Raw genomic sequence first — 26,376 nt, 5'->3', positions numbered from 1 at the left:
AACCTTGCTACTTTGCTTACCACTGCTCTCTGTCTCATGCCTGAATTCTTTCTTGTGTGAAGACAAGAAACCCCACTACAATCTCTGCTAACAAGGATATGACAAATGTCCACCAACTGATGCATGGATAAACAGTATGTGGCACATGCATACGGTGGAGTATTATTCCGCCCTAAAGAACAGGTAAGTACTAACACCTGCTACCACACGTATGGGCCATGACAAAATGATACAAGCTGTAGTTCCACTCACAAGCAATGTCCAGAACAGGCAGATCCATGGAGGAACAAAGCAGAGCAGTGGTCACCAGGGGCTAGGAAGCAGGACTGAGGGGTGAGGATGAGCTTTTGTTGGGGTGATGGAATTAGACAGCAGGGAGCATGGCACTTCCTGGTGAAAACACTTAAACACACAGAAATGTCCACTTTACAAGCTGAATTTTACAGTGCTGTGAATCATCTCTCAAGTTTTAAAAGAAGCACATGAAAAAAAAAAAAGGCAACAACGCCAGGGAGGGGTGGAGAATGAACAACTAACAACCCTTCACACGAAAGGGACTACAGCTGTTACACCCATGAAAACATACCTGCCGCAGATGAAGTAAAATACAAGCTTTTCATCTGTCAGGTTGGTAAAAGACACACATTTCATAATTGTAGTGGAGAAAGAAGACGGAAAAAGCAGCCAGGTATGTTACCAGTGAGAGTGTATCTGGCAGCCTCTGTAGGGAATAACTTCATTTGTTCGATGTATCTATCCATCCATCCTTTAAGTTCCACATACTCTTTGAGTTCTGAATCCCACTTCTAGAAATATTACCCTATAAATATAATTGCATGGGTGCACCAAGACTTGGGAATACATTCACTGGACCTGATACTGTTTGCAAGGCTAAAGACTGAACCTGCCCTCAGTAATTACAGCAGGGCCCTGCTTCCATCAGTCAGCCTGTGTCTATCCAGTGAAACTCCACAGGCAGTAGCATCCCCGATGCACAGGACGTGGAAATCAATCGCAACCAACAGGGCACAAAGTAGGGTCCCTTTTGTTCTTAAAAAATAGCGCTGGGTGGCAGAGGAGAGAATTTATGAATGTACATACTTGGGATCTCTCTGACCCTAAGACAGTGCAGTGCTAACGGGAGGAGTTAGATGAGTTAATAGGCAGTTGGGTGAGGTCCCTGTATTTAAATACAATTAAACAAACATTGAAATTTCCCTTCTTAAAAAAAAAAAAAGAATGAGAAAAAGGAACAAAGTGCTTTCAAAAGTGAAAAAAAATACTTCTCCCATTGCTTACCATGTAAAACTGGGTGTGATACCTCCCTGACACAGGGGGACACGCAAGGAGACCCTCTGTTTGCTGATGAGGCAGTTACTTCTGTTCCTGGCTCCCTCACTGGTTCTTACCCCCTGTTGCTGATTGGAAAGTAGTTTCTGTCCCTGTTTCCCCAATTAGTTGTTACCCCTTACCTTATATACACCAGTGAAAACTGTATTTCCATGACCCTTTCTGCCTCACCAATTGGACACAGCTCAGATCCTTTACAACAGCCAACCAAAAGCAACACATCCCTTTTTGTGTGATAATAGGGCCTCCTTTGGAGTGCCCCCCTACCCCCCCCCCCCCCACTGCTGCATCGGGAGCCTCCCTCCAAGTTGTGGAACAAAAGAAAGCTGTCTCAAGAGATGCTCAAAGCCCAGGTGCCCACCTAACTGTGCAAAAGATCTTTGTTGGTGGCGTCACAGAACACACGGACGGGCTTCACCTCACAGATGACTTTGAACAGTGTTGGAAAACGGAAGTGACTGCGGCAGTGACTGAGGCAGTGGCAAAAAGCGGGGTCTTGCCTTTGTGACTTTTGATGAGCATGACCCTATGGATAAGACTGTCATTCAGAAATACCAAACTGTGAAAGGCCACAGCTATGAAGCAGGAAGGTCCTTTCGAAGCAGGATGTGGCCAGCACTTCGTCCACTCCAAGAGGGCAAACTGGTTCTAGAAACTCTGGTGGTGGTCGTGGAGGTGGTTCTGGTGGCAATGACAGCTTTTTGGTTGTGGAGGGAGCTTCAGCGATCACTGGTGGCAGCCGAGGCGGTCCCGGTTGCGGTGGCAGTGGCAATGGCTACTATGGATTTGGTAATTATGGAAGACGTTTTGGAGGCAGTGGAAGCTACAATGGTTTTGGCAATCACAAAATCAGTCTTCAAATTTTGGACCCATGAAGGGAGGGAGGCAGAAGCTCCGGCCCATGTGGTGGTGGTGGTGGCCAATATTTTGCCAAACCAGGAAAGCAAGGTGGCTATGGCGGCTCTAGCAGCAGTAGCTGCTATGGCTGTGGCAGACGGTTTTAATAACTTCCAGGAACCAACAGTTAGCAGGAGAGGAGAGCCGAGCCAGAGATGTGACAGGGAAGCTACAGGTTACCACAGACTTGGGAGCTCAGCCGAGCACAGCAGTGGCAAGGCCTAGCTGCCACAAAGAAGACATGTTTTAGACAATACTCATGCATGTGGGCAAAAAAACCTCAAAAACTGCATTTGTGACTACTTACACAGCAGGTTATTTTAGTTTCTGTCCTGTGGAAAATGTAAAGCATTCCAACAAAGGGCTATGTAGTTTTTTCTTGTTACCCAAGCTGTTGATTGTGTTCTTAAACATGTGCTGTGGGGCCAGTGCTGCGGTGTTGCGGGTAAAACCGCCGCCTGCAGTGCAGGCATCCCATATAGCCGCTGGTTCAAGTCCTGGCTGCTCCACTTTCAATCCAGCTCTCTGCTGTGGCCTGGGAAAGCTGTAGAAGATGGCCCAGGTCCTTGGACTCCTGCACCCGCGTGAGAGACCTGGAAGAAGCTCTTGGCTCCTGGCTCCGGATCCGCGCAGCTCCAGCCGATACAGCCATCTGGGGAGTGAACCAGCGGATGGAAGACCTCTCTCTCTCTCTGCCTCCTCTCCTTCTCTCTCTGTGTAACTCTTCCAAATACATAAATCGATCTTTTTAAAAAATAAATAAAAACCGCTTTACTCACTCTCTTCGTCTGCCTGGGAAGTCTTCAGTGAGGGACCCACCCGGCCTGGTCCTTGAGCGGCTAACAGCTGCCTCCACGGACGGCGTGGGGACCCCGGGGAGCTCAGTCAGCGTTGGGGGAGGGGCTTCCTGTCCCGCGTGCAGTAGCGTTCAGAACCCGCGTGGGGACCCCGGCGAAGCTCAGCGTTCGGGGAGGGACTTCCTGTCCTGCGAGCAGTAGCGTTCAGAACCCGCGTGGGGACCCCGGCGGAGCTCAGTCAGCGTTCTGGGAGGGACTTCCTGCCCCGCGTGTTCAGAACCCGCGTGGGGACCCCGGCGGAGCTCAGTGTTCGGGGAGGGGCTTCCTGTCCCGCGTGCAGTAGCGTTCAGAACCCGCGTGGGGACCCCGGCGGAGCTCAGTCAGCGTTGGGGGAGGGACTTCCTGTCCCGCGTGTCGTAGCGTTCAGAACCTGCGCAGCGTCTCTGTAGGACGCCCCGCCCAGCCCTTACCATTAACCTTGTTCCGATAATTAAAGAACTAATGTCGGAAGGGTCTAGGACCGAGAGGTGGGCGCCAAGGCCGACTGCCCGGCCGTCCGACCCACTTCCTGTTGCGCGGGCCCGGGACCATCTCCACAGCGGCCATTGCCGAGACCCCGGCTCTCAGTGTGGACTCGGTGCACCGCTGTTAGGACGCAGCCAGCGTGTGCACTTGAGGAGGGCCGTGGGCCGGCCAGGAGCCCCGCCATGTCCTCCGGTGGCCGCCTCGCGGCGTGGAGTGGCCGCAGGAGGTGAGTGACGTGGCTTGCAGCCGGCACCGGCTGAGGGGAGCGTTGTTCCGAGGTCTCCTTGCTGAGACGCTGAGCATGGGCGGCGGCCGGCGCGGTGTGGCCAGCCTGGTGTGCAGATTTTGATATTTTTTTTTTTGAATTGGGAAATCTCACTTGAAAATCCTAAACCTAGGCAGTTGTTGGAGTACCTGTGAGGGGTGGCCCAGCGAGCCCTCCAAGCGGGGGCACTTCCGGTTCCCTCAACCTGCGTGACTCGAACAACTCTCAGAATCTTCTGGAAGGCTCCGGAGGACCCTCGGTGGGCCTTGCCCCCCAGAGTCTTTGAGCCTGACAGATTTCCAGGTGCTGTGATGTTGCTGGCCAGGACGGCTCCGAGAGTCGGAGCCAAACTCGGCTTCTGTTCTCGTCTCTTTCCAGAAATACTTGGTATTTGAGGTTTGCTTTGTACATATCGGATCTCACCCTCTCATATGTTGCTGTTATTGGTAAACTTCAGGAATCTTGAGGTCACTGATTGTTTTTATTTTTGCTAAGTGAAAAGCATTGGCAAGTTCTTCCCATTGTAAAAGGATGTGAAAAACTGGTATGGTTAAAAAAATAAACAAAAATCTGGTATGATCACATATCATGTAATGATACTTTGGTCAGCAAGAGCAATGTCAGCAAGCAAAGTAAAATTTACAGCGGTTGGTCCCGTGGATTCTGTGGCCTGGTGTGGTCCCAGCTGTCTCACCTGCGTGGGTGCATTCTATAAGGTCCCCATAGAGAAGAAAGCACCCAAGGGCATGTTTCTCAGAAGGTGGCCGTGTCATTAAGTGACATGTGACTGCAAAGATGTTAAAAAAAAGTCCACTCTAGGATAGGAATTGTAGGTGTGTTTGTTCAATGTCAAGACTTGGTTCAATCACACGTGGGGAACAGACATGAGAGAACGCAGTTTGAACGTGACAATCCTGTTTTTCTTTTCTGTTTTTCATATTTCCTGGTGGTCTTTCCTGGGTCTGCCCTCTAAGACAGAAGCAAGTTAGGGTTGCTCAGAATCCCAAAGCCAGGCAGATGCAGAGTTTGCAGCTGGTCGGTTTCCTTCTGGGTCCACAGAGGCGGAGAGCAGGTGTGTATTACTTAGCCGCAGGTGTGTGGCACTGAGTAAACCAGGGAGATACGAAGTTGTTTCCAGACCATCAGCCATGGGACAGAAACAGTCCCAAAGAACTTAAAACAGAAAATGATGAATGCAGCGTTTCCCATCTGAGAGTACCCTAAAGTTTCCAACACTGGCTGAACATTTTGAAAATACTTGTGGCCAGGCCCCACCTGAAGTTTCTGACCTCAGTATGCTTGGGTGGGGCTTGGCATGGGAATTCTGAAAGCTCTCCAGTGATCCTAACACGCATACGAGGTAGGGGACTGCTGTTTTCAAAAGCCTTCACAATATTACTGGCTCCGTGTATTGTAACAGGTACCGGTAAAGGGATTTGCAGGCATTTATGTAACAGGTCCCTTTGTTTCTTCACAAGAAGAGGTTGAGAAGTCAGGACTCTTGTCTGTGCTCCCTCCAGAGAGGTAGAGGGAAGCCTCAAACCCCCATGGTTCATCCGTGAGTCCTGACTCCAGCCGCTTCACTGCATAGCTTCCCTGCTGCAGAAACTACCTAACATGCAAAGGATCAAAAATGTGCCAGAACACTCAGAGTGCCGAAGAGTAGAAACACGTGAAACATGATCTCATCTGAATAAAACAAGGAATGATAAAATAACACGGTGGATGTGAGGATATAGAGCAGAGAGAACAATATGGAAGAAATGAGGAATTATTAGCTGACTGCCTTTGGAGGGGGTGGGGGCAGATGAGATGAGGGAGGAGCCAAAAAAAAAAAAAAAAGGAAGGAGAAAGTTTTTCTCAAAAGAACAGTAACAGAAAGTGATTGCATTTATTCACATTATGTAAATTAGCATGTAAAAATAAAATGGAAAGAATGAGAATGCACACTAGTAGTTAGCCATGGCTGTGTAACAGCATCTCCAAAACCAGTGCTCCCAATTCTGTGTTAAGAATTCAGGCAGGGGCAGCAGGAACAGCTCCTCAGTGCTCCATGATGCCTGGAGCTGCGGGCCTGCCATGATGGCTGGAACTGACCAGGAAGGCTCACACAGGGACGTGTGTCTGGGGACCTTGGTTTTGATTCTGTAGCCCCTTTTTGCCTGGCTTCCAGTGGCTGGAACGTCCCCACTGGCGACTTTTAAAACAGGTCTGATTCCTGGACTGGGGCAGCATTGGTATCTGCGGGCACCTCTCTCTTTTTTTAAGGATTTATTTATTTATTTGAAAGGCAGAGTTAGAGAGGGAGAGCTAGAGAGCTGGGGGAGGGAGGAGAGAGAAAGAGAAAGAATCTTCCATTTCCTGATTCACTCCCCAAATAGCTGCAACAGCTGGAGCTGGGCCAGGCCAAAGCCAGGAGCCAGGAGCTTTATCCGAGTCTCCCATGGGGGTTCAGGGGCCCAGGCACCCAGGCCAGTTTCTGCTGCTTTCCTAGGTGCAGTAGCAGGGAGCTGGAAGATCAACTAAAGTATCAAGTGCACAAGTGAAACAACCAGGACTTGAACCAGCGCCCATATGGGACTCTGGCCTTGCAGACAGCTGCTTAACCCACTGTGCCACAATACCGGCCCCTGCTGCCACCTGTTTGTCACCTCACAGCTTCTTCGTGTGACTGGCTTGGGCTTCTGCATCTCAGGCATCTCAGGGATGTCAGATGTCTGACCTTGTGGCCAGATTCCCCAGGGTGAGCGTGGCAGGAGGAGAGGCAGAGGCTGCTTAGGCTGGGGGTAGATCCCAGGCAGCGGAAGGAAGGGGAAAGGCGAGTGTCTGTGAGGACGGGGGCGCCCAGCACGCTTCCTGGCCAGAGCTTGTTGAGTGAGGTGTGTTCAGCAAGATGACAGGAGGTTAGGAAATGAGTTCCATCCCTTTCACGTCTTTGAAAGGCTTAAGTAAAGACAGGAGCTGCTTTGGTTGTTCAGCTGTGCTTTGTAATCCCCTCTGGCAGATACTCTTGGTTGCCCGTCTAACAGCCAGTCTACGCCAGCCTCACTCTCACCATTCATTCATTCCCTCATTCATTCATCGTTTCAGTAGTTACTCAGATACTTGATTTCTCTTCATCATGTGCAGTTAGTGGTGGTCATTTGCCCTATTTCTGGCTAATGAATGCTGGTCTTGTGGAGCGAGTGAGGCCTCACAAGAGGGAATGATATAAAAGAGCAAGCAGGACCACTGTGTTGCCCTCCGCCTTCCTGTCCCCCTGCACGATCTCTTCTGCCCACATCTCATCATGTGCCGCCAGGTGCCATGAGGCCTTCACCAGAGCCAAGTAGAGGCCAGTGCTGTGCTCTGGGACCTCAGGAACCATGGGTAAATGCAACCTTTTTTTATGAGCATCTGACTTCATGCATTTTGTAATAGCCATGGCAAATGGACTAACAGGGGGACCGTGAGAGAAACTCATCCTTTTTATGTACACAGCATGGATATAGAACACGCACAGACATTCAACATCTGTGTCTGGGTGGCATTCGCTTAGCTCTTTTTTTTTTTTTTTTTTTTTTTTGACAGGCAGAGTGGACAGTGAGAGAGAGAGGAGAGAGACAGAGAGAGAAAGGTCTTCCTTTGCCGTTGGTTCACCCTCCAATGGCCGCCGCTGCAGCCGGCGCACCGCGCTGATCCTGGCAGGAGCCAGGAGCCAGGTGCTTTTCCTGGTCTCCCATGGGGTGCAGGGCCCAAGCACCTGGGCCATCCTCCACTGCACTCCCTGGCCATAGCAGAGAGCTGGCCTGGAAGAGGGGCAACCGGGACAGAATCCGGCGCCCCAACCGGGACTAGAACCCGGTGTGCCGGCGCCGCAAGGTGGAGGATTAGCCTATTGAGCCACGGCGCCGGCAATTCGCTTAGCTCTTAATGAGCCCTTAGCTCTGAGCCCTGGAAGCTACCTGTGAGGCCACTGTGAACTCCCGATTGTCCACTCCTTTATGCTGTGGCTGTCCACTCCCCAGGACCTCCCTGACTCCGCAGTGTGTGTGTGTGTGTGTGTGTGTGTGTGTGTGTTTTTAAAGATTTATTTATTTATTTGAAAGTCAGAGTTACACAGAGAGAGAAGGAGAGGCAGAGAGAGAGGTCTTCCATCTGCTGGTTCACTCCCCAGTTGGCCATAATGGCCAGAGCTGCGCCCATCTGAAGCCAGGAGCCAGGAGCTTCCTCTGGACCTCCCACATGGGTGCAGGGACCCAAGCACTTGGGCCATCTTCTACTGCTCTCCCAGGCCATAGCAGAGAGCTGGATCAGAAATGGAGCAGCCGGGACTCGAACTGGTGCCCATATGGGATGCTGACACTGCAGGTGGCAGCTTTACCTGCTGTGCCATAGCGCCAGCCCCTCCTCAGCTTTTCTTAAGCAAGAGAGTGACTCCAGGATCTCCCTCCACAGCAGGTGTGCCTTTTAAAATCCATGTTTGTGGGGCCAGCATTGTGGTGTAGTGGGTTAAGCCACCAATCGTGATTCTAGCATCCCATATGGGTGCTGGTTTGAGTCCCACTGCTTCACTTCCAATCCAGCTCTCTGCTAATGGCCTGGGAAAGCAGTGGAAGATGGACTAAGTGTTTGGGTCCCTGCACCATTGTCGCTCCCCCTCTTCGTGGAGGAACGACACAGGACCCTGCACTGTTCTTTTGTCTGCTCGGCCCTCCCTGGGTTTGCTGCTGGTTCTTCCCGGGTTGGCTACCGACCCTTCCACCTCCGTGAAAGGGTGGTGCCCCCTGGCACTTTCCCCACTTCCGCGGGGGAGCGGCATACCGCCGGCCGGCTCTCTCGGGGGCTGCTCAGATGTTATTCGGATGTTCCCTTTAGATGTTCCTGGTGCATGTTGTTTCTGTCCTCCTTTATAGTCCTCTTCCACCAATCCCAACTCTGCTACCCACACGCCGAGTACGCTGCTCTCCTCCAATCAGGAGCAGCTCCTGCAGCTCAATCAAATTGGCGAGAGGCAGCTGTGTAGAAGTTGTTTACTCCTCTCCCAGCGCCATATTGTGGGAGAGCAGATGCATAGAATAAGTCTTAATTCCAGTAACTTAGTCTAGTCCGAGTTGCTCCCCACACACCATGTGGGAGACCTGGAAGAAGCACCTGGCTCCTGGCTTTGAACTTCAACTCTGGTCACTGCAGCCATCTTGGGAGTGAACCACTAGATGGAAGATCTCTTTCTTTGTCTCTTTCTCTCTCTCTCTGCAACACTACCTTTCAGATTAATAAATAAATATATTAAAAAAAACCACAAAACCATGTTTGTGTTATTGAAGGACAAACTGTTAATTAAGTCACAGCAGAATTATCCGTGCTCTCACATAGCTTGCTGTATGTTGATCCTTGCCATATATATTCTTAGGAGAGATGAACAATCTTTTGCAAAAAACAAACCAGAAAACATAGTGTTCCTGAAGTCCTTGGGAACATTTTCAGGTATTTCTCCCCAGAATTCCCAGGCTTAGTCATTGGTTTCTCCTTTTAGCTTTGGGTGAAAAAGGGATAAATGACTGTCATTCTCTGATCTTACAACTTGGCATCTCTGGAGCTGATGTCTTACTAGGTAAAGAGCCATGTTCTGTCTCTGATGATTGATTTGGTCTGGCCTGCAGATGTGGGGGACTAAGTGTCCTGTCTCTCACGGTGTGATCTTTGAACTGTCAGTTTCTCATTGACAATCCATCTGATTCTACAGATGAGCAAAGCACACAGGCGGCCCCTGCGGGAGGCACGGCCCACCTCCAAGACCATCAGATTGGAGGAGATGCAATACAGTCGTGCATGCACTTGTTGGTGGGAGCTCAAGGGTGTCAGGTGACGACTGTCTGCTGAGGTTGCCTTCTGCTGGGTTCTATATAGGACCAGGATACTCAGACAAAATAGTTAAGAGCTGTTGCCTCTTCATAAAATACCTCTCATAAATTCAGAGGATACAGCAGAATGCAGTGAACAGATGTCCTTCAAAAACAACCAGTGATCTATTTCTTCCACAGAAAAGACTCTTGACAGAATTTAATGTTTGTTCTGTCTTTAATTGATATGCATAGCTCTTGATTATCTGGATTTTTTTTTTTTTGGACAGGCAGAGTAGACAGTGATAGAGAGAGAGAGACAGAGAGAAAGGTCTTCCTTTTCCGTTGGTTCACCCCCCAATGGCCGCTCCAGCCGGTGCACTACGGCCGGCGCATGGCGCCGGTCCGAAGCCAGGAGCCAGGTGCTTCTCCTGGTCTCCCATGCGGGTGCAGGGCCCAAGGACTTGGGCCATCCTCCACTGCACTCCCGGGCCACAGCAGAGAGCTGGACTGGAAGAGGAGCAACTGGGACAGAATCCGGCTCCCTGACCGGGACTAGAACCCGGTGTGCCGGTGCCGTAGGCGGAGGATTAGCCTACTGAGCTGTGGTGCCGGCCTGGAATTTTTTAAAACCTCATTGTACATTGACAGTTTTTGAATCAGATTTATCTGATTGAGATATAGTTTACATTTGATACAATTCAACTCAGGGACTGGGATTTAGCCTAGCAGTTAAGATGCCATTGAAAACATCTGTGACATCACAGTGCCTGGGCTTGACTTCTGGCTCCCGTTTCTGATTCCAGCTTCCTGCTGATGGGCACCGTAGGAGATAGTGGGTAATGACTCAGATTTCTAGTGTTCAAGCCCCCGCCTGCACTGCTCTCCACGCAGCCAGGAGGAGCCGACGCACAGGTTTTCAGAGCCAGCCCATGGCATCAACCCTTTAGTTTTGTGTCTCCACACACAGGAGCAGCCCCTGTCCCCGCAGGCACTGACCTTCATCGTAGTGTTGAACAGTGTGGGTGGACACGATCACTGCCGACCCATTCTGACCACACTCACTGTCCCACGTCACCTGCAACAGAGCATGTGGTGTTATTGTCAAGTCTCTGGGAAAACTGGAAGGACTCAGGGAAGAACCTTAAAGCTACACTACAGACATGCCTCTCAGAAAGCAAGCTTCACTTAAAGACTGTGTTTCTGGAATTTACCCAGCTTCCCATCATGCCTCAGAGCAGCAGAATCACCCACACTGAGGACTGGGTTCCTGCTACCACAGAGCACTTTGTCGTGTGCTTCCTCACCCCATAACCACAGGCAGGCACTGACCCATTGTACAGATGGGGCGTTGAGGCTCAGGTGGGGCACTGAGAGTGGGTGGAGCAGGAGTTCACAGCCAATTCTGAAAGCTGTGAGGCTACCTGCACTCCACTGTCTCACACAGGCAATCTTCTACCAGGTCTTCAGTCAACAAACTTGTCAAATACAGGAAGTCCATTGTGGGCCTTGGGTTTTCACCTGCTCTGCACGCCCTCCCTCTGTCTTCATTGTTGCAGCCCTTTCCACCTTTAGGCCACTGTTCTGATCTTTTTCTCTTCTAATATTTATATAGATATATTAAAGACTGTGTATACAGTGTGAACACACACAGGGCACTTCAAACAGTTTGTAGGAAATAGAATCCATTCTTTGTGAGTGAGACCCCTGTGGAAAGAAGTTGCCATCAAAGAAGGATATACTTTTCTCTAAAGGGAGGAGAGAACTTCCACCTTGGTTATGGCCTTGTCTAAATACTGAAGGAGTTTGTGAATTCAGAAGGCTTCCATAGCCTAGGCAGCGCATGACAAGAGCCTCAGGTGGTCACTGATGTCATACATAAGAGTGTTAATTGTTAAATTAACAACAGGAGTCACTGTGCACTAACTCCCCATGCAGGACTTCTGTCCGCAGTGAGTTGTATTATGAGAGTTAACTGAAAAACTAATTCTCAAACAGTTTTTGTGTGTGTGCATGTGTGTGCAAATTGTTGAAATCTTTACTTAGTACAGAGTTGGCCTTCTGTGTACAAAGTTAATTGAAAATGAATTTTAATGGAGAATGGGATTGAGAAGGGGAGAGGCAGGAGGAGGAAGGGTGGGAGTGTAGGTGGGATGGCGGGTATGGTGAGAAGAATAACTGTTCCTAAAGTTGTACTTACGAAATTTGTATTCCTTAAAAGATAAATAAGTTAATTAATTTTTAAAAAAGAAAATAAAATCCAAAGATAAATTTGGGTCAAAAATGTTTGAAATCATATACAAAGGGTCATCAAAAAGTTCACAGAAAACATACTTTATAAAAAACGATGCAGGGATTTAAAAATATTTTTGCACTAAAGTAAACATACCTTTTAATTTCATTTTCCACAAGCTTTTTGATGTGCCTTTGTACATACTCACATGGGAAGAAAAATAGTTGCAAAAGAGAATATGCTTTGTTATTTTAGTAATAAATTGTACTGCCAACAACTGACATTGACTATTGATGATATGCTAACCATGCTGCATATACCGCCTTATTTTGTTAATACTCATTGTAGTGAGAATACTTGCTAAATGAGTGCAGAGAGAAAAAAAACTTGAAGACCAAATGCCAGTCTCTGAAGATGGGACCCTCCTGAGGCCGTGAAGAAGGATTTCTCTTTCTGTTTTTGTGATGGTGCTCATTGTCTGAGGTCATTCTGTGGTCTTGAACTTAGCATTAACTCTATCTAAACATTAAACCACATGGCCTAGATGTTACAACTGGCATTCCCAGGTCAGTACTTGGTGGATGTGCAAATCTGATATTTAAATATTTTGGAGTCAGTTGCCCATATTTAAAACTTGGAATATTTCATTAACAGTTTTTCAGCTCCCAGTGGGAAGCAAGAACAGAGGGACACTGCTCACGTCATTGACGTACGTCAGCTGGAGCCTACAGCCTTCAGAGGCCTACCTTAGGTTACTTTTTTACTTCCTAGCTCCTGGAGGCTCACAGTTCCCAGATTGAGCTGGGTTTGGCGTTGCTTGGGGAACTGAGGAAATCTGAGTCCTGGGCCCCTTACCCAGAATTGTGAATGGCGCTGGCATCAGGTGATGAAAGCAGCTCAGGTGATTTTACTGTGCACCGCCCGAAGCCGTGCTGCCAGCATTGAAGTTTTCAGGCCGTTTCCTTAACTCTGACCTTCTGTCGTGAGCGGAATTCCCTCTGCAGTGTGATCTACATTAGTTCCTAGGTATATGTCTCCCTCCTGGAGGGCCCTCCATGTGGAGCAAAGCTCTGGATTCCACGCTGAATTGATGTGAGAAGCACCAGTGGTGGAAATTCCAGCTTTCCACTGCCTGGCGGTAGAAGATCCAAGGACAAGCATTGAATCTCCTTGGTTTCAGCCTTTGAGAGGTGTCTTCCAACTCATAGATCCTCACCTTGGCTGCACACTCCAACAGCCAGGAGCTTCGAAGATACTGATTCCTGCTCTCGCTCTGCACAGCTGCTGATTTCATTGGCCTAGACGGGCAACTCAGGTGTCAAGAAGTTCTGCAAGTTTCCCAGGTGATTCTACTGTGCAGCTAAACCATGAACCATTGCTCTAGACCCGAGCTTCTCATCCTCAGTGTGGTGGACATTTGGGGTCAGCTCCTTCCTTGCTGGGGGGCGTTCTGTGCATTGTAGGATGTGTGGCAGCATCTCTGGCCTCCACCCACTGGGGAGCACCCTCTCTCATGAGTTGTGACCATCAGAAATGTCTCTGGACATTGCCAAGTGTCCTGGTGCAGGGGGAGGAGCAAATTGACTCATAATTGAGAGCCCACCTGGAAGCAGCTAGCAAACTGGTTTCAAAGGAATCACTGGTGGAGACTCCACGGGTGCTAACCTATGCAGTTTCTGCTTCAGTCTGCCTTAGGTGGGACCTCAGAACCTGCAGTTTGGACAAGCTCCTCAGTGGCTCCTAGAAGCCTCCTGAGAATGCAGCCCATCACCAGCCATTGTGTTCTGTCCTCTGTGGCTTTCCCCACTATAGCCAATGTTCCTGGGGTTGCAACTGCATACCTTGTAAGTGTCCGCTTCTGATTCACTTTCTTGGTCTTCAACTCTCTGTGGAACACTCATTTGGTTACCCATCGTTCCTGCAATGGAGAAGAAAATGAGAGAGGGAAAGAGAAAAATAATCAGAACCAAAAGCAAACGAAAATCCAACTCCTATGTGGGAAGCAGAGGTATGGAGGCCTGCACATGTCTCTGGGGTGGATTCTCACAGGCCCAGCTTTGACCTGACTGTTTAGATTCATTTTGGGGAGTGAGAGGAGATTTTGGAGCCTTACATTGAACACAATTGAAGTCAAATGCAGCACTAATTTTCTTTTTCCCTTTTTATTTGACAGGTAGAGTTATAGACAGTGAGAGAGAGAGAGACAGAGAGAAAGGTCTTCCCTCCATCGGCTCACCCTGCAAATGGCTGCCATGGCTGGCGCTGCATGGATCAGAAGCCAGGAGCCAGGTGCCTCCTCCAGATCTCCCATGCGGGTGCAGGGCCCAAGCACCTGGGCCATCCTCCACTGCCTTCCCCGGCCACTGCAGAGAGGTGGATCAGAAGAGGAGCAACCAGGACTAGAACCTGGAGCCCACATGGGATGCTGGCACCACAGGCGGAGGACTAACCAAGTGAGCCACGGCGCCAGCCCCAGCACTAATTTTCAATTGCATTTCATTGCTGGGGGAAGAGGTTTATCACAATGAAAGGCATATTCAACGTAGATAATGTTTTCTTTCCTCCAGTTGGAGCCAAGCTGTTGTGTCAAAGAGACTTTAGAATGAGGTGTAATTGGGGCCGGCGCCATGGCTCACTTGGCTAATCCTCCACCTGCTGCACTGGAATCCCATATGGGCACTGGGTTCTAGTCCCGGCTGCTCTTTTTCCAGTCCAGCTCTCTGCTGTGACCTGGGAAGGCAGTGGAGGATGACCCAAGTCCTTGGGCCCCTGCACCCGCATGGGAGACCAGGAGAAAGCACCTGGCTCCTGGCTTCCGATCGGCGTAGCTCAGGAGGTAGTGGCCATTTGGGGGGCGAACCAACGGAAGGAAGACCTTTCTCTCTGTCTCTCTCTCTCACTGTCTAACTCTACCTGTCAAATAAAAAAAATGAGGTGTAATTGAAATAATACAATTTTTAGCTTTCTCTGATCCTCAAACCAAATTAATTCCCTTTAAAACTACTCGGGGTACCAGCAATGTGTTTTTTTTTTTTTTCATAGCACTTGGCACTGTTTGTTATGATAGATTTATTTGGCTATATTTTTATACATTCGTTGACTCAACAAACATGTTAAGTACACCTCTTCAACTACCACTGTGCCAGGCACTCTGTTTACAGCTGTGAATTACACAGCTGAGGCTATCTGACTTCACTGAGTTGCAATTTGCTAGGCATACAGGTAATAAACAAATAGACGATAAATCCACAAGCCAAGGCATTTCCGCTCGTTTAAGGCTACATGGCACAGAGATGATGGGAGCATGGTTTGGACTAGTGCAAGATGGCCTGGGCGTCCATCCTTTCTGCTCCTCTGCTGTGTGTCCTTAGGAGAGTTGGTTAGCATCCCTGTGCCTGTAAGTCTGCACCAAGGACTTGGTGGGTTGATTTGTATAAAGTAGTCAGAACAATGTCGGGCCCCTAATAAGCAATATATGTGGATGTAGTCACACATGCAGTGAGATATATGTGAATACAGGTACACTGGTGGCATTACTTGGGCGGGGAGTGGTACGGTATAGGGTGGTGGTACAGGTTAAGAGGATTCTGGAGCCACCACTGGTGTCTTTGCCCCAGACTAGGGGGAAAAATAGACTATTTGTGTCTCCCTTCCCCAGCTAATGGCTGCACAAGACTTGGGGTTCACCTACTTCTTATCTCCTTGTTCTGGCAGTGTGTTTCTGTTTACTAGGAGCTCAGCTATTGAGTGCTAGTTGAATGGAGGTAATAACACTTGGTGACTCTTCCTCATCTGTTGGAGACCGACCTAGGCACAGGCCCGTGTCATCACTGAACTGCCCGGGAACCTGGTCAGGAGACTGTTACTTAGCTTGGTCTCAGTGCCCTTGGCTTTGCTTGTGTGGTCTGGCTCAGCCCTGTGAGACCCAGGTATCCTCACGATCTTTCTCTTGATCTGAGTTGGCTGAGGCTCACAGGGGCTGTGTGACTTTCCGCAGGTCTCAGCAGTCAGTGAGGGAAGAGCTGGGACTCTGATGCAGTCGCCTCTGCCCTTGACTGCTGCCATGTTGCCTGTGTCGTTGGCTCCCCCAGGAGAGGAGGGGGCTCAGCTTCCAAAACTCACCCGGGGACTTGGCCGAAGGAGGATTCCACCCCAAGCATGTCTGAGTCCAGGACGAGGACCCGTCTTGCTGCCTGAAGGTGTTTCCCACACACACAGACAGTTCCAAGGGGGCCTCCTCCCCAGCCCCTCAGAGTAAAAGCAGGACCTGTGCTTTCTAACTGAAAGCAGCCCACCCATCTCCAGCATTCCCGTGAGCCTCTTGCCCTTAGGAGGAGTTTTACTCCCTGGTTCTAGATACACAGAGTCATGGGAAATTAGGGAGGCCACCAAGGGTCACGGATCCACCCCCTGCTCTCCAGGGGGAGTTAGATGCAAAACAGAATCTAGGGATTTCTGTGTTTTCTAATCCTACCATGTGATAAAGCTGCACAGCACTGAAAACCGTGCAGGACACTTGTTCCTGTAACAGTTTCTGTTTGTTAAGTCTGTGATATGCACTTCTTCTAGGAACAGGGTAAGTTTATGAATGCAAAGCTGAATCCTCAGGACCAGGCTCAGCAAAAAACAACGGTGGCCAGATCCAGCTTGTGGCCTGTTTTGGCATGGTCAGTGAGCTGAGGACAGCTTCTACATTTATGAACAGTTGTAGCACGTGAGAATGATATGGAAGTCGAACGTCAGCGTCTGTAAGTGAGGTTCAGTGGGAAGACGGCCATGGCCATGTGCGCCTGTGCTGTCCCCCTGTTGTCTTTCTGCTGTGTGGCAGAGTTGAACAGCAGTGGAGGTGACTCACTAAGCTGAAGAAATTTACTATCCTCCCTTTCCTGAAAGTTCACTGTGTCTGCTCAGGACCAACTTGTGCTCACCAAGGCATCTGAGAGATGTCGTTCCTAATAAGGCTGATGAGGATTTGAACCTGCTGCATATAAACATAACAACTCTGACAACCACAGTTACCATAGGATAGTAATAGCAAGAACATCTAGTGAGTGCTTACCATGTGTTGAGAAACTGGGCTAAGAGCTTTACCTGTAGTAAAACTAAGTTACTTTTTGCATCAGTGTCATTATTTTTCCAGCTGTGCAGATGAGGAAACTGAGGCACATACATTAAATCTCTTGACCAATGTCACGGGCAAGAACACACACACACAAACACACACAATCTCCATCTGAATTCAGCTTTTAACAATGTTAAAATTATTCAACAATGGATAGAAAACTCTTAAAGCTATTCAATTTAAATTCAATTCTATTTGGGGGCTACTTTCTTTTTATTCATTTTTAGTTATTTGAGAGACAGAGAGGAAGGGAGGTAGATAGAGATCTTCCATTCACTGGTTCACTCTCCAGATGCTTACGGTAGCCAGACGAGGCTAGGCCAGACCAGGAGCCAGGAACCTAATCCAGGTCTCTATAGAGTGGGAGGGACCCAACCATTGAGCCACCATAGCTGCCTGCCAGGGTGTGAATTAGCAGGAGGCTGGAGTTGGAAGCAGTGCCAGAACTCGAAAGAAGGCACCCAGTCTACAATACCTGCAACCCAAGTGTGGTCTTAACCAGTGTGCCAAACAACTGCCTACTGGGTGCTACTTGGAATAAAGGTGGGAGTTTGTAATGAACCTCTGGGTGCTACTTGGAATGAAGGTGGGAGTTTGTAAAGAACCAGGCTGGGAGATGTGTGCAGCTGGGAGAAAGCTTTTCCATCCCACAGGGAGGGAGTGCACGATTCTGATCTCTGTCCCGTTTCAGGTAGCTGTCACCAGCATTGGGGCAGAGGGAACTGAAAGAGGGCAAACTCAGCCATACACTCTGCAGTGATTGCCATAAACCAGACAGTCCTGCGTTCACCAGCCCTCGTGACGCACATGTTGCAAAGTTGGCCCAGCCCGACCATCAGATTTTTTAAGAGAAAGGTTTCTATAGTGTGAAAGTGAAAGGTTACTGCCACCTGTTGGCCTATGTAAGAGCAGAAATGAATTCAGCCTACAAGGCTAGGTCCAAGTGACAGGATTTTGATGTTTAGCAATGAAGCCAGCAAGAAGATCTCAAGTCTACCCCTGCTTGAAAGTTACCATAACAACAACAAAAGACCACACTGTCGGAGCTGCAGTGGTCATTGTTGTCCTTACCATTTGCAGTGGGTCTGTCCCAGAGGTGCCTGTGCATACAATCTTCCAGTTTTCTGATTACCACAATCCTCTCACCAAAAAGTTGAGTTGGGGCCTTGGAATATTTTTGGCAAATTTCTCCAGTGAGAAATGGCTAGGAGCCAACAGAAACTACTGTGATGGTGGCCATCTTTTGGGTTATCTCCAGAGTGAGGGCGTCCTGGGGTACAGGACTTTTGTACTAAAACCAAGTCCAGGGGACAGGTATTCCACGTGGCAGTTAACACAGAGATTGGGATACCCACTTGCCGCCTCGGAGTACCTGGGCTTGAGACCTGCCTCTGCTGATTCCAGCTTCCTGCTAATGGACACCCTGGGGGTTAGCAGGTGATCACTCAAGTACGTGGGTCCCTGCCACCCACATAGAAGACCTGGATGGAGTTCCTGGCTCCCGAGCATTTGGGGAGTAAATCACAAATGGCAGCTTGCTCTCCCTGTCTCCCCCTCCTTCCATCCTCTTGGACCCCTCCTCCCATCTGTCTCCCTGCTTCTCAGAAGAAATGTTATATATATACACACACACCGCCAAAATTTCTGAGCAAATCATAATGACTGCAGTGTCCCATGAGTTACTCAAGGATTCCAAGGCAGGGATTCTTTTTTTCTTTTTATCCTCATTTGACAGATAGGAAGACTGAATCTTAAGGCAATTCCTGTAATAATTTCTGTCTGTGATGGAGTTTTCTCCAGCTCGTAACAAATGAGGAAAGTAAATCAGATGGGTTTTAGATAAACTGATTCAGTTGAAAGAGTTGGCTTTTATCTGGCGGGGGGGGGGGGGATGGGGGATGAATGTGATGTTAAAATGCCCTTTGTTGGGGGCCAGCGCCGCGGCTCACTTGGTTAATCCTCCGCCTGCGGCACTGGCATCCCATATGGGTGCCAGGTTCTAGTCCTGGTTGCTCCTCTTCTAGTCCAGCTCTCTGCTGTGGCCCAGGAGGGCAGTGGAGGATGGCACAAGTGCTTGGGCCCCTGCACCTGTATGGGAGACTAGAAAGAAGCACCTGGCTCCTGGCTTCGGATCGGCACAGCGCCAGCGTAGCAGCCATTTGGGGGGTGAACCAACGGAAGGAAGACCTTTCTCCCTGTCTCTCTTTCTCACTGTCTATAACTTTGTCAAATAAATTTAAAAAAAAAAATGCCCTTTGTTTCATGAACTAATAGTGTTAGTTGATTGGCTTTATGACCTTATTTGTCATTAAACATGTGAAACTGCCATATGACAGGGGGTTTCCTTTTGAAATTGGAGGCCCCAACACTTTGCCCCTGTGGGTTCCATCTGTGGCTGAGAAAGTCTTGTTGTTTCTCTCCCTCCTGGCCTGAGTCCCAGACTGAATCCCAGGCTGTCCCTGGGGAACTTGGAGGCCCTGTGCCCAGGCCCCAGCCAGACAGGGTAATGGATTCTCCCAGGGCGGGGCTAGGTATGGGTGCATTTTCCAGAGGTCACCGCTGAGAGCCCCTGCTTGGGGTATTTTTGGGGTGGGGGAGCGGGTTATAAGTGAGTGAGTATCCTTCCTGGGTCAGAGGTCTCACCTGGATGCTGCCAGCCCAGTGGCAGAAAGGCCTCAAACTTTGGGGTCCACAAACCATGGTGTCTGAAGCCATTCACATGCCTTGCAGGGCACTGCTTAGCCAGAGGTGGCCTTGTCAGTTGCACATCAGAGAATTGCACTGGGCCATCCTCAGGGGTGGGAGTGTAGGGCACGCCCACTCTCAGACATCCTCCCTTGCTAGTGGCCGTGGACGTGTGAATCATGTGATGCCTGTGGAGGACTGTGGGCATGGGTGGGACACCTGATGGGAGCAGTGGCATCTGCTCTGTCCCCAAGAAAAACAGCCCTGGAGGGAACCAGGCCTTGGCTGAGTCCCCCAGTGTGAAGCTGTGGATGGCACCGTTGACCCTCTGCATGGTTCCTGTTCACAGCAGGACAGCAGTCAGCGTTTGGAGCGTTTTCCAGTGCTATGCTCTCTACTCTGCATGTATTTGCCACTGGTGGTCCTCCCAACAACCCCCTGGGCCAGGCCCTTCACTTCCCCAATTTTCTGTGAGAACCTGAGGTTCAGAGGGGCTTTGGCCCTTATCCTGCTGTTCTTACACATCCTGGTATTGTGGGGGGGGGGGGATGGGACAGATGTGTGCCTGGCAGGGCGTGAGTACCCGATATGTATTGAGGATCCATATGTCACACACACACACATACACATATTGTATATATATACACACACACACACACACACACGAGTGTAACAGACATTATACATAATGCACGTATAATATCTGGGGTGGGGATTTTCAGTCCCAGTTTTCTAGGGCAACATATTAATTTTTCATGTTAAATCTTGTCCTGTTCCTTCATGACTTACATGGCTGTGCTAATTGTTTGCTCTTTGGAAATACGCTGTTCTTTGTTCTGTCCTTGACTTGAGTGAGCGCAATGTTTCTCCCAGTAGCGGTGAATGATTGGTGATGCCTGGGTACAGCTGTGACGGTCACCATTCATTATGGGGGATGCGTCGGTGTCCAGGGAGCAGAGGTGGGATGCTGCTACACATTCTCTTCCCTGACAGTGACCGGTCCCCAAGCGTCAGTTGTGCTGAGGCTAAGGGGCCCTGCTCTAGGGGCTGGACTGAGGGACTCCCAGGGTCCATAGGGCTCCACCAGTTCTAAAGAGCTGGCTGGCAGATTAATCCACAACAGTGAAAGGGAGCAGCCTGCCTGGGGTCACAGGTGATCTCCCCATGGGGCTCCAGTGGAGATGCACAGGGCTCAGGCCACATGGTATTGAGCCCAGTGCGGGGGCACAGCAGACGATGAACAGAGATCAGCTGTTACCATAAGTGGTGGCTGAAATGCACTGTACTCTGGAGCAGTTGTTTCTTGGTGGCTGTGGAGGGGGTTGGCTCTGGCACCCCCCACTGAAACCACAATGTGAGGGTCCTCCTGTCCTTTACATAAAACGGAGTGGGATTTACCTAGAACCCACACGATCCCCTCGTCCACTTCAGATCATCCCTGGGTTACTTACACACAGCATCAATGCTAGGTAAACCAGTTTTATACTGTACCGTTTAGGGCATAATGACACAAATGAAGTCAGTACTGTTCAGTGCAGATGCAGTTCAAATATTTTTGATCCTCGGTTGAATTCATGGATGCAGAGCCCTTGGATTTGGAGGGCTGATATAATAATAATAATAATAATAATAATAATAATACCACCACCTAACTTTCTTACAGTGTCTACACTCTTCAAGGCCTTGCTGTAAACAGGCTTCTGATTCACTCATCACATCCTCAGCAGAGCCCCACATGGCAGCTGTTCTTATTGTTCCCATTTTACAGATGGACAACCTGAGTCCAAGGAGCTTAAGTTCCTCACCCAAGTTCACACCGCAGATGGAATCATGTCTCCTCAAGTGCATGCGTTGAAGCCCCACCCCCTGATGTGACTGTATTTGGAAATGGGGTCTCTAAGATCTCAGGGAAGGGTAAATGAGGTTATGGGCGAGGGCTGTGAGACAGCAAAGAGCTCCTCTCTCTCTTCTCTCCCTCCAGCCCCCACCACATGAAGACACAGCAAGAGAGCAGCTGCCAGCAGGTCAGAAAGGGGGCTCTGAGCAGAACCCAACCGGGGGCATCCTGATCTCGGGCTTGCGACCTCTAGGACTGTAACTGATTCTGTGGTGGTCTGGTAATTGAAGCACAAATCAGGAGCTAGGAAGTGGGAGAATCAAGAATCCTTTAGAGGCAGATTCTAGAGTTCAGGGTTAACTTTTTACCATTGTCCTTCTCCTGTCTCTTCTGTCATGTGAGTCATGTTAGCATTCGATGAAATATTTCTCTGTAACATAACAGGACATAGAATACAAACATTTACTGCCTATCCATCTTTGAAATAAGAAATCAAGAATCTGCCTTGTCGAGGAGTGTGGACTGAGCTGGGGCTGTCGTCGATAATCGTGAGGATTTAGCGCCGGGGCTTGGCAGGAGTCCAGGGAGTAGGAGCTGGTTGTGACTAATGCCCACTATTTCTCTTACTCGTGTCGTGATCTCAGTAGCTTCCTGTTCCGACCCATGAGTGAATTCCACTGGGGAGGCTGCCCTGGGACCCCTCTGCCACTCCAGGGACTGATTCCCTTGCTGCTACATGTTAGTTACATATTTGTTAGTTACATGCGAACCAGACATTCCTCCCGGGAGCAGGCCAAACACCAAATGTGACGCAGCCAGGCCTGGAGAAAGTGCTTTGCTGAAGCTAAATGGCTATCAGCTGGAAGAGGGTGGCTGGTGAAGGGCGGAATGGTGCTGACAGAATTAGTCACTGCGTAAACAAGGAACACCTTTGATCAACGCAGTGGAATGTGTGCAAACCGGGGGCCTCCCTCGCCACCCAGCAGAGGGCAATGCCAACATGGCCAGGCTGGCACACCCCACAGAACCAGCCCTCTGGAGGCAAGGTCGGTACGTGGATGAGCAGAGAGAACAGGCCTGCTCTGCCAGGCCCCACCCCTGCACTCCCCTGTGTGTCCAGCACAGCACCAGTACCCACGCACTGTGTCAGGGCCAGCATGCACAGCGGTACAGGCTGCGTCCACTCTAGAGGCTCCCAAGGGACTGAAGCCCCTCGACATGCTCCCCAGGCCTTGGTGTGAGACCTCGTGCATCCAGGGAAGCGGTGCCTGCATTAGAATTTTGGCATGCTTGGTGATGGAGGCATTGCTCCTGGAGCTCAGCCATTTGCAAAAGTGCTTGATGATCTTAGAAGGCCTGGGAGTCACTCATTCTTCGTATTGCACTGAACCTCATTAAGCCAATAAAGAGAGCAGATAACATTACTTGAAGACTTAGTGTGCACCAGACAGGCACACAAGGCAAGGAGAGCTCTCCCTTAGGCTCGGCAGGTGCAGAACCATCAACAGAGTGAGCACCTTTCTGGTTTGTGCCCAGGTCTCACTTGCTCCACCCTAGTCGAGGCCTTGGTGCTTGGAGCGTCACATACATTTCTTTCTTTCACTCGCAGGGGCCCATTAGTCCCTCATTATACAGATAGGGGAAGCTGAGGTTTGGTGATGCAGTCCCTCTGCTACCCAAAGCGAGCTCCATGAGGTCAGCCATCCTGTTTGTCCTGCCTGCCCACAGGGAGTCCTCAGTTCTTATTTGCTGATGAAGTGAGCAAAGCAAGCTGTGGTGAGGCCGAGCTGGGGTTTGAACCAGGTGCAGGCACTAGAGTCCTCCGATCCTTAACCGCCTCCCAGCACGGCACGTGGCTGAGGCGAGCGGAGTCTCCTGGCGAAGACTCCAGCAGGACCGCTGCACCTGCGTGGGGCAGTCAGCCCGCCCTCGCACGTGTGTCTCTTGTCACCATAAACCAGCTGGGATGGCTTGAGTTGCAGGCCCATTGCTTTCCCAAAGCACACATCTGTTCCTAAAAATAAGTCTCCTGGCATCTCAGAACTCATTAAAAAACAGAATCCTCTGTGACTGGGGACATTGACTTATCCCCCTGCTGTCTCCTAGCCTGGAGTGACCTGCGAGTAGCTGTTCTCTGCTTTTTGTGCAGGGAGAAAGCCCGACACGCACTTACCCGAGGGCTCCCAGCCAGCCAGAGGGAGGCAGGTCAGGTGCTGGCCTGCAGTGCAAAACTTCAGGGACACCAAAAACAAAACAAAACAAAACAAAAAACCCTTCTTCACCAGATGTGTAACAGTTTAACACAACATTACAAAGTCCGAACTCAGGCTGTTGCCAGTTCCATCTTTCCTTACCATGTTGAAGTTTTGTCCCTGATGGCTGGCTGGACATTGATTTTTCATTTGTAAGTGGTCTTAAAATGTGACTTACTTGGATGACTGAGGTTTGGGTGGCCCTTGGATTTTGCACCCAGTGTGAATGCCTCCTTGTCTTCCCCTCTCCCCAGTCGCAGCTGGATCCCAGCTCTAAGCTTCCTTTCTGTGAGATCTGGGAAGCAGTGCCTTCCTGTCTCCCACTGAGCCTTGCTCTCCCAGTTGGGAAGTGGAGCCGCTGGCAACAACAAAGCCCACGGCTAATGGCTGTTGGGTGCTCAGGTGTCGTTTGCACAGTCCTGTTATTATGCCCGTTTTACTGAGGGCCCCAAGGTCCCAAGCCAGCCCTGATGGGGCAGGGCCTGTCATCCAGGCAGCCAACCCCCTAATCACCAAGGCTTTCCCAAGGCTGGAAGTCGAGGTACGGAGGGCGTTGCAGATATTCAAAGCTCAGCAGCTGGGGTTTGAATCTGGCACCTGCCTCACTAATTGTCTTGAATGTAAAGGACGTAATTCATGGGAAGAGCCAGCTTCCCAGAAGGCACTCAGCAAGTCTCCCTGCTTCTTTAGACAACGCCCTAGGTGCAGAGTAGAGTCCGCTGCGCTCTGGGGTATTCCTGCCCTAGCAGTAACCCTCGTATTGCAGAGCCCACACCCCCTCCACTGACTGCTGCTCCCTGCATCTCGCACCTTCAATGACCTTTAGTAGTTCCATGCAGACAGGATCTGTCAGTGTTGCTCAAACCTGACACTGCCCGCACTGTCATTAAGCAACACTATTAGGAAGGTGTGTTCTTTGAGTCCATTTCACAGATGGTGGAACTGAGGCTCACACATACCCAAGGAGCTGAGGCCGAACTCGACCCTCTCTCACCCCCTGGCCTCTGTCTTCCACTGCCAGTCACATACAACAAACCCTCAAGCCATGCATACAGATCTGAGAGCGGTTACCTGTTGGCCCCCTCCTGGGAGTCTCGCCAGGCCCCTGATGTCACTGGAGCTGCTCCTGCTCAGGTCCTGTGTCTTGAGCTGATTGTGCCCAGTGCCAGACTGAGCCAAGCCCTCTGCTTCCCCGTTTGCAGCCTGAACACACAGAGCAGGGCAAACACAAGCCTGGGTGGAGTCCTCCCCACCCGGCCTAGGAAACAGCTTCTCTTCCTGGACTGGCGCTGCCCTCCCCTCGCCAGTAACAGCTGAGCACCTGGTTTCTCGTGCATTCATGCTTCCCTGGCACTCTGGGCATGCCGTCCTGTGCCCCTCACCCACCAAGGCTGCCCAGGTGGACCTCGGTAGCTAATTCCCTTCCCCAGTAACTGTGGGTCGGGTCAGAGCTGGGAAAACATGTTCTGTGAGATTTTGCTGTTCTGTCTGCCTTTCACCTTGATTCGCTCCTCCACAGCCTAACCACCACCTCACCACCTGGTGGAAAGACCAGCCTCTCACCCACTGTACAGCCAGCCATGTAAATACAGTTCCAGGGGCTCAGGACCCTGCAAAACGGTAACTAAGGGTGGTTATTTCTCTGCAGAACAACAACAAAAAAAAATGACACCACAAAGGGCATTCTTTTTCTCTGCTGGCCAGAAATTCAAGAGAGACTATTTAACTTAATTAATTCCAGCAAAGATAATTATTCAACTTTCTTACAAGGGCCTCAGCAATGCAGTATGAGAACAAAAATTAAAATACAGCAAAAGAAGAGCAGAAGAGAAGAGTGAGGGCATCAAAAGGTATCCAAGTGAAAAATAAGTATACATATTTTCAGAGTTTTTATGAAGAGTTCACACATGTGGCTTTGAGCTTCCTAGTAGCCAGTGCAAAAAAGGAAAACATAGTAAGCTATACTACACAGTGCAATTGAGAAAACAGTCAAGGGAAATGCAAGCAAGTAATTACTGGAGCTTGATTCAGTCGTACGCTTAGGTCAGATCCCCATCATGAGGACTGGGGGAGCACCAGGATACACAGGAGCCTAGGTTCAGAGTGGAGAGGAAAAGAGGCTGATCTCAAGCCTCCGTGGACTTTTCATGAAACTCAGAGACCTGAAAAAATAAGGAATTACAGAGGGGATCCTCATTATAAAGGAACAGCTGCAGGAGCAGTGGCGTAGTAGGCTAAGTCTCTGCCTGCAATGCCGCCATCCCATATGGGCACTGGTTCATGTCCCAGCCTCCTCCTCCAGTCCAGCTCTGCTGTGGCCTGGGACAGCAGTGGAGGATGGTCTGAGTGCTTGGGCCCTTGCACCCACATGGAGACCCAGAAGAAGCTCCTGGCTTTGGATTGGCTCAGCTCTGGCCATTGTGGCTATTTGGAGAGTGAACCAGAAGATGGAATACCTTTCTCTCTGTTTCTCCCTCTCTGTCTTTAACTCTACCTATCAAATAAAATCTTTAAAAAAAAAAAAAAAAGGAACAGTCAAGGCAGTTCAAAAAAAAAAAAAAAAAGGCAGAGCAAGCCAGAGAACCCTCTTC

The 26,376-nt window shown here is 49.8% G+C and overlaps 1 protein-coding gene across 15 annotated transcripts in view; it reads right to left on the bottom strand.

The window, feature by feature from the left end:
- The window catches only part of BCAS1 (brain enriched myelin associated protein 1), a 114,815-nt gene extending 89,801 nt beyond the window's left edge, over positions 1-25,014 (bottom strand). For 11 of the 15 annotated variants that reach the window (XM_017350466.4, XM_070051667.2, XM_070051669.2 and 8 more), the window contains exons 1-3: positions 24,857-25,013; positions 13,731-13,807; positions 10,656-10,734 (exon numbers count right to left, since the gene is read on the bottom strand). In XM_017350466.4, coding sequence (XP_017205955.3) covers positions 10,656-10,734; positions 13,731-13,802 — 151 coding nt within the window. In that variant the 5' untranslated portion in view covers positions 13,803-13,807; positions 24,857-25,013. Of the gene's footprint in view, positions 1-10,655; positions 10,735-13,730; positions 13,808-24,856 lie in introns of all 15 variants that reach the window. The other 4 variants (XM_051832663.3, XM_017350471.4, XM_051832661.3 and 1 more) reach the window with 1 other exon arrangement.
- Between the last annotated feature and the right edge of the window lie 1,362 nt (positions 25,015-26,376).

This window comes from Oryctolagus cuniculus, chromosome 11, assembly GCF_051225735.1.
Source record: "Oryctolagus cuniculus isolate XC-2025 breed Fujian yellow rabbit chromosome 11, ASM5122573v1, whole genome shotgun sequence".
NCBI lineage: Eukaryota > Metazoa > Chordata > Mammalia > Lagomorpha > Leporidae > Oryctolagus > Oryctolagus cuniculus.
Note: the sequence above shows the minus strand (reverse complement) of the source record. Positions and strands in the feature narration are given on the sequence as shown.